We start from the raw sequence: 16869 nt of genomic DNA, 5'->3' as shown, positions 1-16869 counted from the left end.
ATATACCTGTACAATATAAACCAGCACAGCCAGCTTTTAATTGTATTAGTAATTGTAATGGTCTCCCTAGTTGTAATCCAAGGACATAACTTCATAAGCTTTTTAAATGTATTAGTAATTGTAATGGTCTCCCTAGTTGTAATCCATGGACATAACTTCATAAGCTTTTCAAATGTATTAGTAATTGTAATGGTCTCCCTAGTTGTAATCCAAGGACATAACTTCATAAGCTTTTCAAATGTATTAGTAATTGTAATGGTCTCCGTAGTTGTAATCCAAGGACATAACTTCATAAGCTTTTTAAATGTATCAGTAATTGTAATGGTCTCCCTAATTGTAATCCAAGGACATAACTTCATAAGCTTTTTAAATGTATTAGTAATTGTAATGGTCTCCGTAGTTGTAATCCAAGGACATAACTTCATAAGCTTTTTAAATGTATCAGTAATTGTAATGGTCTCCCTAATTGTAATCCAAGGACATAACTTCATAAGCTTTTTAAATGTATTAGTAATTGTAATGGTCTCCCTAGTTGTAATCCATGGACATAACTTCATAAGCTTTATAAATGTATCAGTAATTGTAATGGTCTCCCTAGTTGTAATCCAAGGACATAACTTCATAAGCTTTTTAAATGTACTAGTAATTGTAATGGCCTCCCTAGTTGTAATCCATGGACATAACTTCATAAGCTTTTTAAATGTATCAGTAATTGTAATGGTCTCCCTAGTTGTAATCCAAGGACATAACTTCATAAGCTTTATAAATGTACTAGTAATTGTAAGACTACCTAGTTGTAATCCATGGACATAACTTCATAAGCTTTAAAGTTTCCATTCCCCTAATTTTGATAATGTAATATATCATTTATGATCGATTTCTATAAAGTAGCTAGGTGTGGCCTAGCTAAAGAGGAGAGCATGGAAATCTGTGAGACAACAAGAAATACAAAACAACAACATGTTTTTACTGGGTCATTCATTGTAAGTGCATATGACCTGACCTTTATCTGACAGACGCATGCCGGATAGAACCCTCTCATACCGGTGAGGAAGATGTGGGCAGGTCCTAAATATTGGATATCTTACTTTGTAGGAAGTTTTAAATAATACGTTTTGAATTTTAGCAAGAATTTTGTCTATTACACATATTGTTAATCTCACTTTAGAAGTATAATCAACACTATGTAATCTGCACAATTTAATTGTGCCTCATTGATATGGTCAACTGTATTATTATTATGGATACACAAGTGTTGTTCTTCTCTTTAAAGGTATTACCACCATTACACCATGCTATGGCCAACAATGTCATGACTACTGCCTCAGTTCACCAAACTATGGCTCTGGTACCTATAACAACTGGGAGACTATCCTGTATGTGGTCGGCGTCCCGGGTGCTCTGGATATTCGGGTAGAATGTGATGATATCAGTACAGAGAGTGGAAAAGATTTCCTCCACATTGGACGGGGCGCAGATGTACCAGACCTGGTATGTGTCTGGCGGTATGACTTGTTGGGGGTGACAAGTCTGACTGGTGATACCGCTTTATTTGGCTGGGATTCAAACGATTGGCTCCTGTGGATGTACTTTAACACTGACAGAACTATTACAGATAGAGGTTGGCAGTGCTGTTTCTATGTAGGTAAGGGGTCATAGGTCATAAAACTTTGAATTATGTACCATTAAATCAATAGTCCTTACATTTTGTCTTGTAACTGGTTGTGAAATTATCATTGATATGAACTGATTCTCTTTTTTTTATTGACTTTATGTTGCAATACAGAGAAGTGTCACTGCTATTGTAGTGAACATTCGTTTTCCACTATCTTCAATGTCTTGTGCTGTTTTTCTTTCCAATGGGGATTTCAGATGAAAATTTATTTCAGGGTATTACGGTGTTGGAAATGCTTATTCTGAAACATATATATATATATGAATGTATGTATATATATATATATGTATATGTTTATATAAATCTAAATCTTTTGATGTTGGAGGCAGGTCTTCCAGTTTTTTTCATTAACAAACTTGGAATTAATCTCTCGCAGATGATCCTTGTCGAGACACTATCTGCTTGAATGGTGGTACCTGTGAGAAGATACCCAACTCAGATTTTGTTTGCAAGTGTCCCCGTGGTTTCACTGGGAGGTTCTGCGAAGAAAGTAAGCATTTGAATAGAGATTTACAATGCAGGTTTATGCGTTGTGATGTCATAATGTTTGGTGTGATGATATATCTATATATTCAGGTGGGATAGAGTGAGGTACATTGTGGGTGTGGTTAACTAGGTATATTGAGGTGAGATAGAATGAAGTACATTGTGGGTGTGATAAACTACGTATATTGAGGTGGAATAAAATGTAGTACATTGTGCGTGTGATTAACTTCGTATATTGTGGTGGGATAAAATGTAGAACCTTGTAGGTGTTAAACTGATGTTGTGGTGGGATAAAGTACATAGTGGGTGTGATTAACTTGGTATATTGAGGTGGGATAGAACGAAGTACAATATTTGTGGGTCAGGTGATGATATGCTGTCTTTATAACCATTTTTGTGTACCAGACGAAACTTATTTCTTTGTTTTATTATTTCCTCAGCCGTCTATTATTGTGGTTCCTACGGTGATCCTCATTACTACTCCTTTGATGGACTTTATTATGACTTCCAGGGTACATGTGAGTATGCTCTTGTGAGAAGCATACCAGCATCAGGGCTTCTGATTGAAATCACCCAAAGACTCCAAGAAACAACACAGGGTTCTAGGGTCTCAGCCAATGAGGAGATCATCATCGACATTCCCAACTTTGTGAGTAGTCAACATATCTCTACAACCTTGTGGGATCTTTCTTGAGTCCTAGAGGCTTTCTTTATGCTGGAACATCATATTCCAACAAACCAGAAAATGCCAGAGCTTAAGGAATCTATGATGGCTATATGTTTGTTAAGCTATTCCAGTTTGTGAGATATGAACCTATGTTAGGCTATATGTTTGTTAAGCTATTCCAGTTTGTGAGATATGAACCTATGTTAGGCTATATGTTTGTTAAGCTATTCCAGTTTGTGAGATATGAACCTATGTTAGGCTATATGTTTGTTAAGCTATTCCAGTTTGTGAGATATGAACCTATGTTAGGCTATATGTTTGTTAAGCTATTCCAGTTTGTGAGATATGAACCTATGTTAGGCTATATGTTTGTTAAGCTTTTCCAGTTTGTGAGATATGAACCTATGTTAGGCTATATATGTTTGTTAAGCTATTCCAGTTTATGAGATATGAACCTATGTTAGGCTATATGTTTGTTAAGCTATTCCAGTTTGTTTGAAACAGGTAAATGATTTACTGTAGTTAGTACTGCCATGATAGCAACTTTATCATGGTTATGCAAGAGATGCTCTAGGTAGTCGTGGTAACCTTCAAGGATGGATCAAGTACTATGTGATAGCTTGCATTGTAATGGAACATCATACTGTCATAAAATATACTAAGATTTTGACTATTAAACTAATCATCTCAGTTTTTGATAAATGAACAAAATTCCTTTATATATTTATATTTTTTTTTAAACCTTTAAGTATCTTCTCTGTTGCTCATAGGTTATTACTCTAGGACAGGGAGATTCAGTTTACATAAATGGAGATGCAACTTACCTGCCCTACCTCCCCAGTCAAGTTCTTTCCATTAAAAAATCAGGAGAGTTTGTGGTAAGTGTTTCTCTGTTTCATGCTTTAATTTTAAAGAAGCATTGCATGTGATGGCTCCCAAATTTATTGGGAGACCACCATCCTTAGTCTATGTCAGTATAATATTAAAGGCACCTGGACACCAAGATTTTCAAACAATTATGAACATGCGCAGGTAGATGTTTCCAGAACAGTCAAAGAAGCTAGGTGGCAATATGACTTGTGAAACTGTCATCCAGCAATCTGTGTTTCTTCTATGTACATGCACCTATGCGTACATATATAGAAATGGGGTACATGAGGACGAGTACATGAAAGAGTATGTGGAGACCAATTTTTTTAAGTTAAAATCACTAATGTGAGTTCACTTTGTAGAGTTCTTCGGTGTAACAAATTTTCATGACAGTACCTTGATAGATATAGCTTGGCTTGTTAACTTTCAATTGACAAAAGTGAAGTAATAGTGCTAAGAGTAAAAACATGAAGTGGTATATTGTCAACAGAACATGAAATAATTTGATAAGAAGAAATCAATGGAAGATGCATCTGTTAACTTTATCAGCTGGTGAATAAAGAGTAGCGTCAAGTTTTGCGAAGTGGAAGTTTTATTTTAATTTTATTTTTTGGTCATGCTCAATGATATGTCAACATTTCAACAACAACAACAACAACAAAAGTGATGGACTTGTATATTTTCTGGATTTATTTCAAAGGTTGTAAGAGTGACATTAACCAGCAGCCAAGGCACAGCAGATATCGAGATCTGGTGGAATGGAAACCACTTTGTCGAAATAGCCTGGCCTTCCACCTTTCAAGGATTGGCCAATGGCCTCTGTGGAATTCCTGATGGTGATGTTACCAATGACCATCAAAATAACCTTGGTCAAAATGTAAGATGTTACTACATATCACCCCTCCTCAACCCCAAATTCCTCATGCCCACATTCTGTACCCCCAAAATTAAAAGAGTCAAGTGGATTTTTATCACTTCCTTCAGTTCATGTTAAACAGACGTTATGGTTTTCTTTAAAATGTCACAACCGAACCTTATCTCGATGTAATGGACATAAGATGGGCAAAGAAAGTTTTCAATTCTCAGATGTGCTTTGCCATTGGATGTTATAAGAAAGTTTTCAATTCTCTGATGTGCTTTGCCATAGTAATTGTCCATACACTGCCTGTACAATGCAGTTACTATTACGCAATGCAATTTATACTTGATAAAGTGGTCAATGGGTGCTTGTTCTGCCAATAAATTTAAAATGCTGTATTTGTAAATGCAGGAATTTCCTTCCAGATAATACAGAATATGGAAAATTGAGCTAGGTCTGGAGAATCAATGTTGTTATTTCATATAACAATGATAAATATTAACAAATATCAAATTTGGCATAAGTTTCTGAAAAGAGAGGAACATATTCGTGGGAATGTTTCTTGAAAACTTGATCATTTCTATACTTTCATTTTGAAAGTAAAGATGTGCATTTTTTGCTTGAGTTAATTTTGTAATTTTTCATTTAACAGATTCCCAATGACAATCAGTTTGCTGCATTATTCAAAGTTGATGAAACTTGTTTTGACAATCCTGGCGTCTCTGATCCATGCGTTGAAAGGACAGAATCGGCAGCATACTCAGAGTTCTTCTGCAATATTGCCTTGGACTTCAACGGTTAGTACCAGAATAAATAGTGTTTAGCATTCAAAAGAAAGTTCCTGAAAGGTTGGCAAAGTGTCCCTCCCTCGTTGGGAGGCCTTTTCTCCCACAGAATGAAATGTTTGCTAGTAAATTAATACTTGCACAAATTTGTAGGACTGGAGTTTGGTAGTTTCCCTAAACACATGTTTCCTATCATCTTCACCTTATTAATATATATGTATATCTATATCTATATCTATATATATATATGAAGCTGTAATGATATGCATTAGATATCATACTTGATCCCTGACACAAAATGTATTTGATTTCTATATTAAACTATAGCTGCCTTAATTGAAATGCTGAATTTGCTGTGACTTTATAAGGCTAGCTAGTACACAGAATGACTGTTCTATTGTGGAGCACTTTTAAGAATTGCTTTTGAATACCTATTAACTTTAGTAATATGGTTTAAAGCTTTTAATGCGTGCATATAATGTGAATATAGAAATTTCTGTGCACACAAGAAATTCTGGTTATTCCAGCAGAATGTGTTCAAAGAAAGCTTCGCCAAAATGAGCTAGTTGGGGGATAGAAGCAAATCCATATAGCGAATTCAGAGGGATCATTATTACTGCTAATCTCTGTTTAATAAAAGTTTGCTCTCTAATGGGGCATTACTAGGCTCTTATCATTATTCCATGGCATAAATTGATTGATAGAAAGGTTGAAGGGCATGGCCCCAAAGCATTGTATATTATCCTTGACATCAGGCTATCACAAGCTCTAGATAATACACTTCACTAATTAAATATAATGGATAAAAAAGTATCAAGAGTTTCAACTTCAATTTCTATGGCAGCTTGGGTCATCGGTGATACAAGAAATGCTACCACCCCGCAAAGACTCTTTGCCAAAGAAATAAGAACTGTGATGTAAGCATTTTACTCAGAGATGGTGGATTTGAAAGGTGTGAGGGAATGGGATGGGGGGGTGGGGGTGGGATTATTATGACAGTGTTGGAACACCACTTCAGCGGGATGGTCATACATGGTGATATTTTTTTTTTTTGTGTAACAGGAGCATTTTTCCAGTGTGCAGCATTGTTACTTGGCCCCTTCAGTGCAAACTGTATGTATGATGGCTGTGCCACGCTGCCCAATCAGGAATATATTTGTGATACTATCATTGCTGCTGAGCATATCTGTAGGAGTTCTGGTGTCCCAGTGGGAAGTTGGAGAAGCAGTGAAGTTTGTGGTGAGTTTAAACCAACTTTGAATTTTAAATCCATAAGTTGATGATGAAATTAAATAGGACTACTTTCTATTTGAATTGAAAAAAGTTTGCCTTAACCCTGTCTTACAATCGTGAACTTGTTTATCAGCAACTTGAAGGATAACTTCAGGCAGAATGTTAGTCTATTTATGTCATATTGTAAGTTTAAAAGGAAAATATTTCAGCTAGAAGCACTTTTATAGCTATTCCAGATATTCATCTTTAAAATTTTCAAAGTCTCTGGTATGCTCTCCATTAAAGCTAACTTAATTGTGACGTCGACTCTTCGGTGTTAGTCCTAAATTTGACTGTTAATCCATGATTTTGTCAATTCTAATAACACAACGGCTTGTAAGATTGAAATCCTATTAATTACTTTGCACCACTTTGAGGACAGTATCAATGACTGTTATGGGAGAGGGGGGGGGAGGGGAGGGGGAGGGCAAAAACAGGAATGAAGCAGACTAGTAAATGAACAAGTATAGAATAAAGAAGACAAGCAAATAAACCATTTAAATAACACAAAGTAAAACTAGTGTCAGCCAGAGGAGTGGAGAAACAGACTGAATGATGTTTTATGGATCTGGTTTGTATTGAATGGCATGCCTGGAGATTTGTTTAGGTGCACCTACCATGGAAACTGCCAAATCAGCTGATCGAGTCCAGCATGTGTTATTCTGTGTGGTATTCATATATACACAGTCATCGCCACAGATTCCATGTTTGCTGTCACAGCTGTTAATACACATAATCCTGGATCTGGTTCAATGCATCAATGCCTCATCATTGACATCTTCTATCCAATTTTATGTGATTATGTGTTTAAACACAATGGGTTTGATTTACTCCCCGTTGCAGAGCCTTGTTGTCCTCCAAATTCGGTATTCTCCGAATGTGCACCTTCGAATCCGCCGACATGTGTGGACCCTAGTCCTGTCTGTGACCGTCCCTGCACTGCAGCATGTGTCTGTAATGATGGCTTCGTCTGGGACAATGGTGCATGTATTCCAGTAGAACAATGTGGCTGTTTTGATCCAACCACTGGCAACTACTACCCTGTAAATATTTGTCTTTCTTTATTGATTTATTTTTATTGCTGCTTCTATTTCTAATAAGAGCTTTGATACAATTTTGTTAACTTAAGTTATGTTGTGAACGGCAATTCTGTTTGATATCTGTCTTTTTGTTAGTTTGGTCTTCAAAATAAATGGGAAAAAAAAAGAACAGAAGAAGAATTAGAAGGATGTATTGACTGCTTTTAAACTAATCGACATGGCTACGTCAATGTCTTTTGAGTGCTGTGCAACTTTAATAAATGAATGCTGCAGCATTATTACTGCTATTTTTAATATATTCCTCTTTATTTAAAACATATATGTGCAAGCTAATCGTCTTACATCATAGTAGCTCCTTTCATGAATACTTTTAGGCAAGTCGCTGTTTAGGAAACTGTCAGTTACTTGCTTATTAAGTGAAAAAGCAAAAAAAAAAGACAAAGACCTCCCCAAATTTCAAAAAAAAAAATGACAGCAGTGTATTTTGGAAGCTACTTGTTGTCTGGTATTGTTGGTTTTCCAAGACTTAATTTAGCTATCTCTGATATATGTATTAAGATATATATTAATTAGGATTTAAGCTCTATACTGACTTCAATTATAGTCTGTGCAATATAATGCAAGACTTTTCGAAAGAATATTTACTATCTTCTTCTGCAAACAGCAAGGAACAAGCTTCATGAATCCTACCTGCAACGTGTTGACCCGTTGTCTCCCTGATGGCAATCTATTCCCAGAAGTTAATGCTTGCTTACCAAATGAACAATGTGGTTCTATCAATGGAAGGCCAGCCTGTGTTTGCAACAACGGTTTTGTATCGATAGGGGAAAGCTCATGTCAACGTGAGTATCAAGTAGAAATAAATTGTCAATATAGTTTAACACGTCTTAAAAAATAAAATAGTTTTGTTTTAATTTGAAGCACAAAATTTAAGAGTTGTTGTATCCTTCAGGAATGACATGATGGAAGCAACTAGGTTTATTTTGAATAAGTTTATGAAAACAGCAATAAAGCTTGGATAATTTTTAATCTAAGTGCTAAAGTTGCATCTGTATGACTTTTTCATTGACAGCTGATCCATGCTTCAATAACCCCTGCTTTGGTGGAGAGTGTCTGACCGTTCTGGGTGTAAACGGTGTGATCTCATTTTTTGGATGCCGATGTAACCGTGGCTTCACTGGACTGACATGCACTCAGAGTAAGTATTAAAGAAACAGTCCTTTGTGATAAAATGATGTTTATAACAGTAGCAAGGAAACTTGCTTTATCATGACATGATAGTTTGTATGAGTAGTATGGAACCATTATTCATCTTATTGTGATGATTTGCCTGAGGATTACGCACACTTGCCTCGCCTTACAGTGTTTTGTTCGTATTATATGGAAGTTATATCAAGTATTTTGTTAGATTTGTTTGTCTTTATCTTGGCTTAAGCTTTAATGGGTCAGGAAACTAGAAGTTGAAAGAGATTACTTCGTCATGCCTAAGTTTGAAACTCTGTTACAACGATTCTGTAAATATTCTGGAATTCTCCTCGTGTAATATATGTATCAACTCTCTCGTTGTTTGTTTCAGCACAACGCATCTGCACAGCATATGGTGACCCACACTACAGGACATTTGATGGTTCATTCTATGACTTCCAGGGCCGCTGTAGCTATGTACTAGCACAAGATGGATGTATAAACGGCAACCTCAATTCGTTCACCATAGCTGCCAATAATGAACTTTACGGAGCAGGTTCAACCTCTACTGTGACAGTTACCATTGAATTCCCTAATAATGTAAGTTAAAACATGAGGAAGCATCCTGCAAATGTTTGCAAACATGGTGATGTATTCTGTGAGTTGTTCACAAACATAATGGTGTCTGTTAGTGTTCTAAAAATAAATTAATAAAATTATTAATTATATATCATGGTAAGTGCTCATACACATGACATCTGTAAGTGATCACAGACATGATCATATTTTCTGTATTAGTGTTCAAAAACCATGACAATGTATTCTGCAAGTGTTCGCACACATGGTGATGTATTCTGTGAATTGTTCACATGATTTGTAAGTGTTCACAAACATGATAGTGTACTCTGGAGTTGTTCTAAAAGTAATGATATATTATGTAAGTGTTCACAAACATGACAATGTATTCCTCAAGTGTTCGCACACATGGTGATGTATTCTGTGAATTGTTCACATGATTTGTAAGTGTTCACAAACATGATAGTGTACTCTGGAGTTGTTCTAAAAGTAATGATATATTATGTAAGTGTTCACAAACATGACAATGTATTCCTCAAGTGTTCACAAACATAGTGATGTATTCTGTGAGTTGCTTACATGATTTGTCATTGTTCACAAACATGTGGTGTCTGTTAGTGTTCTAAAAATATTAATAATAATAATATATTCTGTAAGTGTTCATAAACATGACAATGTTCACTGTAAGTAACCACAGACATGATGTATTCTGTAAGTGTTCAATACCATGACAATGTATTCTGCAAGAGTTCACAAACATGGGGATGTATTCTGAGAATTGTTCACACGATTTTAAGTGTTCTCAAACATGATGAAGTATTCTGTTCTTTGTTCTAAAACTAATGATATATTCTGTGTAAGTGTTCACAAACATGACAATGTATACTGTAAGTAATCACAAACATGGTGATGCTGTATTAACATATTCACCTGAAGGTGTGTTCTGTAAGTGTTCACTAATTTGATGGTGTATTCTATAATTGGTGTTCACTTTGATTGAACCTGCCAATGTTCACTACCGTGATTGATTCAGTCTGTGTTCTGCCAGTGTACTGAGTCTGTTCTGTTTTTTCTTGGTTCGATAGATAATTGTATTTCACCGGTTTGGACTTGTCACTATCAACAACATCTTTGTTAGTTTACCAGCTGTGGTGGCTGAAGGAGTTATCTATCAAGTTGGTGACATAATTGTAAGTATATTTTACACTAAACCGGCTCATTGTTAAATGATCCCTACATTGATTTGCATTTTTTAGCCGATTTCTTCTTTCTCCATCGCATTTACCTGTGTGTACTAGCATCCCACAATTGTACTTAAATACATGTTATAGTAATGAAAAAACCACAGTCACCATGATCATGTCTCAGTACAAACGGATAAACTGTTTGGAATCGGAAATGTTCTCTCATAACAGTGAAGTGGGTTGCCCTTTAGTTATCATGTTGATTATCAAATTGTTTCCACCAGGTCATGCAGACATTAGACTTTCAAGTTGAATGGAATGGCCTCTCCAATGTTGACATCATTGTGTCGTCTACAAGTTCAGACATCTGTGGTCTTTGTGGTAACAACAATGGGCAAACGTCTGATGACTTGATAACTCAGGGTGGAAATTTGGTAAGATCCTCTACAAAATAAAGAAAAAAAAGTCAAATGGATTTGATCACTCTCCATATCTCATCCAGATTATCCAGTTTTGTTTCGTTAATGTCATTTGTTTCATTACGCTAATTCAGACCTGCATTACCGGTTTGATGTTATGATTATTTGGTAAGCGGCCACCATGGTAAGTTAATGAATAGATGAAAGCAACAACAGCATAGATTTTATTAAGCATGGACAAAAATGTATGTACATTAGATCAACAAGGATACATATAAAGTTGAGTATAGATATATATATATATATATATATATATATTTAATGTGAGTATGGATGACCATAGATGAATGAAGTTGAACATGGATATATATATATATAAAGTGAGTATGGATGACCATAGATGAACAAAGATGAACATGGACATATATATGTAATGTGAGTATAGATGACCATAGATGAATGAAGATGAACTTGTATAACCATAGATACAGAAGGATGAACACACTTTAATGTTGTTCCCTGTTTTACTTTATAGTGACCCCAATTCTCACCTTTGGCATCATGGCTAACCTCCAGGGGCGTTTATTGTGGCCTGGGCAAGGGTTCAAATGGGAGGAGGTAAACCTCCCTTTCAAGAATTTGTTTTTATGTGTTGTTTTTATCTTATATGATGGAAGAATATTTTGACATTCAAAAATATTTCTCAAGAACAAAAAGAGTGGTTTTATAGGAAATATAAGCCACAGCCATAAAAATTGTTTTAAATGTTCTCATTGAGTTTTATTTTGTTACTAGTCCAAAAGGTTATCCTTTTACGTCAACTTGCATTTCTGCTTCACCTCTTCTTACAGGTCACTGATGCAACAGAGTTTGGTAATTCTTGGCTTTACAATCAAGCGGACTGTTCGGTGTCTGCTGTCACTCCACCCAATCCATGCTTAAATGTTGATGCCTTAACCCTGTCTAAGCTCCGTACGCTTTGCAGTAGTGTACAAGTTGGTAAGATTCCAAGTTGTACTCAGTTATTCTGATAATTGCTAAGTTTAACATAGGTAGGCCTTTGTGTCAAAGAGAAGAGAAAACACACACTACTACTCTACAGTAAAAACCCTTTGTATACTAAATAAAGTAAATTATGTAGAAACATCAGAGGGCCAGACAAAGCAGAATCTTCATCAGAAAGAGTCTCCTTTAAGTACAACAGACAAGATAGTGATATCTTCAATGAAAAGAAAACCATATTTTGTTACATTGGAACCCTGATTTCTACCTCAATTCTACAGGAACTGGACAATGTGGTTTAAATATTAGTCCCACACCTTACTTTGAAGCCTGTTTGTATGATGGTTGCGCTAATCCAACTGAACTTTCGGGTCCATTATCTGCCATTTATGCCTACATCAGGGAATGCACCGGTCGTCAACTGTTGTCACCTGACTGGAGATTCCCAGAGGTTCTAGATCCAAGTAAGTTCACCAAATATTCTGAATTTTATGGATGTTTATACTAGTGCAGGGATGTGCCCAGGATTTCCTGAGTGCCGGGCATACCAATCGCTGCCCTGGGGGAGGAGTCTAAGGTGCTCAGATGCCGAATGCTGGCACTTGTGTAGCTTTTTAAGCACATACACAAGTACTAGTTTTGCTAACAATTTACATTTTTTAATTTTGTTTTAAGGGAAATATGTTACGTACCTGGTAAAAGTTATTAGTTTGTTTCAAAGAGATTTTACAAGGGACCAATTGAGAGCCCTAAGTAATGTTTCTCGCATGCGTAACTGATGCATTGTTAGTCTGTATGATTTTGGCATAGGCTAGGCCCAATCTATGTTGAATATATTTTTAGGAATGTCGGGATTTTAGATGAAAATAGTGCTGGGCGGGATTCACGATTTTTAAGACAGTGCTGGGTGGTAATTTTTAGTGCTGGGCGGGGCTGCCCAGTGCAGCCCAGCATGGGCACATCCCTGCCAGTGCTGATAGTCGATTAATTGCATAACTCTTTTGCGATTACTCCGATTATCACTCGGTTACAGTTATTAGGTCATCACTGTCATTTTCTACATTGCAGAAATACAGTCAAAACAAATCATTTCCATGGTGCACTGTTTCATTTGTTCTTTCGTGTCTTAACGTTTGGTGTCTAAATCATATCTATAACATTTCTTAAAATCGATCATAGTAAATCAACAACTTTCGAATAAATCTATGAAGCTACTATGACTACTAGAAATAATAAAAGCAAATGTGCAAACAATGAATAGAAGTAACACCTTGTAGTGGTGTGATGATTAGTATGCAAGAGTTTTCTGTAGAAGGACGTTCAACGTTCTAGGCTTGGCCCTGGCCTAGCGAGAAAGCAGGCACATTGAAATTAAACTACACCGCAATCGCCACACTCGATCAGACATCCAATAAATGTGATCCAGGTCCGTAATGAAGTAATTGTAAACATGTTTGAAGAAGTGACAAATACTTTGGCAATCGTAAAAGATTTATAACTTACGAATTTGTGATTATGCGCAATGATCAAACATTAATTGCTAGGACTGAATGTTGCACTGCAGAACAAGCGTTTTACTGACAAGTAAACGCATGAATCTAACCGGAGCAGGTGCTTGCCGATTTTTAACACAGCACAGTGCAAGAGTAGCCTTGTAAGAACCTTTACTTTTGCAATATTTGCTGACAAACTACTTAAGTGTTGTGTTTGATAGGTTAGGCCATTATTCAAAAGCAGTATATGTGTATTGTGCTAGTTTGTAGTCAAGTCATCGCAACTTAGGTTTTGAGCGTGATTAATAGAACTTCCAAAGTGTAATCGCGACTACTGGTGATTAATCGACGATTACGACTATCAGCACTAGTTATTACATAAAAAAAGGAAGCATTTAAAGTGAGAGTTTACCAGAATAGCACATAACAATATGAATTTTCTTTATATTAATGTTTTGATGCTTCAGAACTCATAAACTGAAGCCCATCATCTTTGTATTTCTCAACAGGAACACATAGTCACTGCTACATAAACCATTGTCCATCTCTCTGAGTAGTTTAAAAACCTTTATAATTCTTATCACTATCAATCCTGACAGATAAAGACAAAATTGGTTATTCTTTGCTTAAGTATGCAGAGTAGATTTACCAAATAATAATTATAGTACTCTGTGGTTTTTTTTGGATCATATATGGATGTAGGCAAGCAAAACTTCCACAAACGAACATGTGTTATATTGTAATTAGTGCTACAAGGAAATATTTCTCTTTATCTTCATTAATAGTCCTACTTCCAAAGTTACAGTGGTACATTATTTTCCTTCCAGCTAAAGACTGCCCCATAAACACCTACTTTGCGATTGATTCACCAACATGTGAGCCAACTTGCAGCGACCTAGTCAGCCAGGAAACACCCTGCCGTAATGAACGCGCCCCTCTCTGCAGATGTAGAGATGGATTTGTGAGAGAAGGTAACCAATGTATCCCTCTCAGTGAGTGTGGTTGCACGGATGGTCAACGCTACTACCCGGTATTTCTTTGTTTTTGTTTCAATAAAATTTATAAATTTGTTCTATAAAATAAAGATGATACAAATTGAACCCTTCATAATCATGTTAGGTGACAAAATGGTAATGAATAATTCCTGATTTAGTAACTCTTCCTCCTTACAAAAGAATTATGGTTTCAATGCTCCTTCCAAAAATAAAATATAAAAAATTTGGTGAACCAACAGATGGATTCATTTTCTAGATTTACTAAGACATTACATCTTTTGACCTGCCCCATGATTTGACCTTTAAAAGTATGATGTTTAGCAACATATTAAAAGATATTTGGTGACATATATGATGGATACATGGGGATCATAGAACCATTTGAAGGAGGAGAACAATAGTATAGATTTGCTTGTTTTTGTTTTTTTCGGCATTGTTCTATGGTTTTGATGCAGGGATGCATCAGTGAGTTGGATATGCAATGATTTCACTGAAGAAATAAAGCTTATCAGTCAATATTTAAGGGCTAGATAATCCTTCAATTTTAAACTTCTGATTGACAGGTTTTGAAGCTTTTGTTAACATTGTTTCTGTTTTCTTCTGTATTGTGAGCCTTTCCTTTCATACTATGAACACAAGCTGGCAAGTTTACAATGGTTTGTTTCACCAGATAGTGAAAAAAATCTGTACAATTTTATGAACAAAAGTATAAAACATTGTACGATGTTTTCTATATAGAACAATCTAATTCAATCAAAACTTCAAGCACGTCTCTCAAATCAGAAATTTTTACAAACTCCACACGTTGTTCTTATCAATTTCATACTAAAACAAATAATCTACTTATATACTATAATCGGCGTAGAACAACCACGATACTGCCCAATCGCGTCAAAAGTTGAACTTATCCATTCCCTAAATTTCAGTCTTCCTTTTACCCTAATACAAGCTTTAGCAGAGGATGTGGGGAATTAGATAGTAAGTGGTATAATGTAGGGATGCACCGGATATTCGGTCCGGCCGGACTATACGGCCGGATAGTGAGCAATTATCTGGTTCTGGTCGGATATTTTTCAAAATCCGGCTGGATCTTTTTCAAAATCTGGCCGTATCTTTTTTTAAATCTGGCCTGAATCATCCCTTAAAAAGGTGTTGGTATTAACTTAAATCAATGTAAACTATTTCCAAAACTTAATAAAAACATTCAAAGTAAGGAAATATTTAGGTTTAACATGTTAACTTTAGTTTTCTCAATGGTCTGACCCACTGTTTCTAAAGATCAACCAAAATAACACAACTACTGTAATAATATGAAGCTATTGCTGCTCGTTTCATACTTCTACTTCTTAATAATGATTTTCTTTTTTGTAATGAAAAATCCGGTTCCGGCCGGATTTTATCCGGCCGGATTTCATGTACTATCCGGCAAAATCCGGTTCCGGCCGGATCCAAAAATTTGGATCCGGTGCATCCCTAGCATAATGCTACTTAAGGTGCTACTAATGAGGGCTTACATGATGAAAAAACAATATGGTGGTTTCCTTACCAGTAAGAACTTCTCTTCAGAGAGGGTCTCCTCCATTGGGGTATCCTGCCCATTCACCCTTCCTTGGTTTACGTCTTGTATCAAGAGTGAAAAAAATATATATATATACAAACATTGTCAACATACCTAAATAGCAGGCATCATACAGTTGCAAGGGTGTACCTTTTCCATTTTTATTTTGTTTAATCAATTCCAATGTCAGTTTAGTATGGAGTAAAGAAGTAATTTAAATGACAATAAGCTTGTAACCAACAGGAGAGATTTTTGCAGTTGTAGTTGATGATCTTAATGGGCATTGTCATTGCATGATCTATAAATTTTTGTTTTACTTTTCGAATGAAACAGTTGGGCAGCCAATGGATAAGAGCTGGCTGTCAGGAGAAGTGTGTCTGTACCCTGAATGACCAAGGAGATGCTATTGCTGAATGTGTTGGTTATCTCTGCTCTGCCAACGCTATATGCGATGTCGAAAATGGCAGAAGATCTTGTGTATGCAGGCCCGGATTCTTTGGGAATGGGTTGTCATGTCTGCGTAAGTATTTTGTATGAACAGTTGTTCACAAAGTGTTGCAAAGATTTCCAAAGTGATGCAATCTAAACCATAATCTGTGCATATTTAGGAGTATTGTTGATCATCCTAGTTTTATAAATGTGTAAAAGTAAGTTGGCCTGACGTTTCGATCCTAGCAGGATCTTCTTCAAAGGCTGACTGACAAGTAACAGTAACAGAAGGGACAAAAACACGCACAGAATGCAGACAGGTTAATGAGCATGGTGAACACAAAGAGATAGATGTAAGGGAATTAAAAGACAAG

General features: G+C 36.0%; 1 protein-coding gene across 2 annotated transcripts in view; it reads left to right on the top strand.

The window, feature by feature from the left end:
- LOC139980290 (IgGFc-binding protein-like) overlaps nucleotides 1-16869 on the top strand; it is a 157216-nt gene that overhangs the window by 66447 nt on the left and 73900 nt on the right. For both annotated transcript variants that reach the window (XM_071991838.1, XM_071991837.1), the window contains 17 exons: nucleotides 1274-1645; nucleotides 2052-2165; nucleotides 2602-2810; nucleotides 3599-3706; nucleotides 4399-4575; nucleotides 5210-5354; nucleotides 6405-6581; nucleotides 7458-7657; nucleotides 8319-8496; nucleotides 8727-8852; nucleotides 9231-9439; nucleotides 10501-10605; nucleotides 10884-11033; nucleotides 11870-12017; nucleotides 12302-12484; nucleotides 14341-14543; nucleotides 16400-16586. In XM_071991838.1, coding sequence (XP_071847939.1) covers nucleotides 1274-1645; nucleotides 2052-2165; nucleotides 2602-2810; nucleotides 3599-3706; nucleotides 4399-4575; nucleotides 5210-5354; nucleotides 6405-6581; nucleotides 7458-7657; nucleotides 8319-8496; nucleotides 8727-8852; nucleotides 9231-9439; nucleotides 10501-10605; nucleotides 10884-11033; nucleotides 11870-12017; nucleotides 12302-12484; nucleotides 14341-14543; nucleotides 16400-16586 — 2991 coding nt within the window. The remainder of the gene's footprint in view (nucleotides 1-1273; nucleotides 1646-2051; nucleotides 2166-2601; nucleotides 2811-3598; nucleotides 3707-4398; nucleotides 4576-5209; nucleotides 5355-6404; nucleotides 6582-7457; nucleotides 7658-8318; nucleotides 8497-8726; nucleotides 8853-9230; nucleotides 9440-10500; nucleotides 10606-10883; nucleotides 11034-11869; nucleotides 12018-12301; nucleotides 12485-14340; nucleotides 14544-16399; nucleotides 16587-16869) is intronic.

The sequence above is a fragment of the Apostichopus japonicus genome, chromosome 14 (assembly GCF_037975245.1).
Source record: "Apostichopus japonicus isolate 1M-3 chromosome 14, ASM3797524v1, whole genome shotgun sequence".
NCBI classification, from domain to species: Eukaryota; Metazoa; Echinodermata; class Holothuroidea; order Aspidochirotida; family Stichopodidae; genus Apostichopus; species Apostichopus japonicus.
The sequence above is the reverse complement of the archived record's forward strand: the minus strand, read 5'-3'. Positions and strand labels throughout refer to the sequence as shown.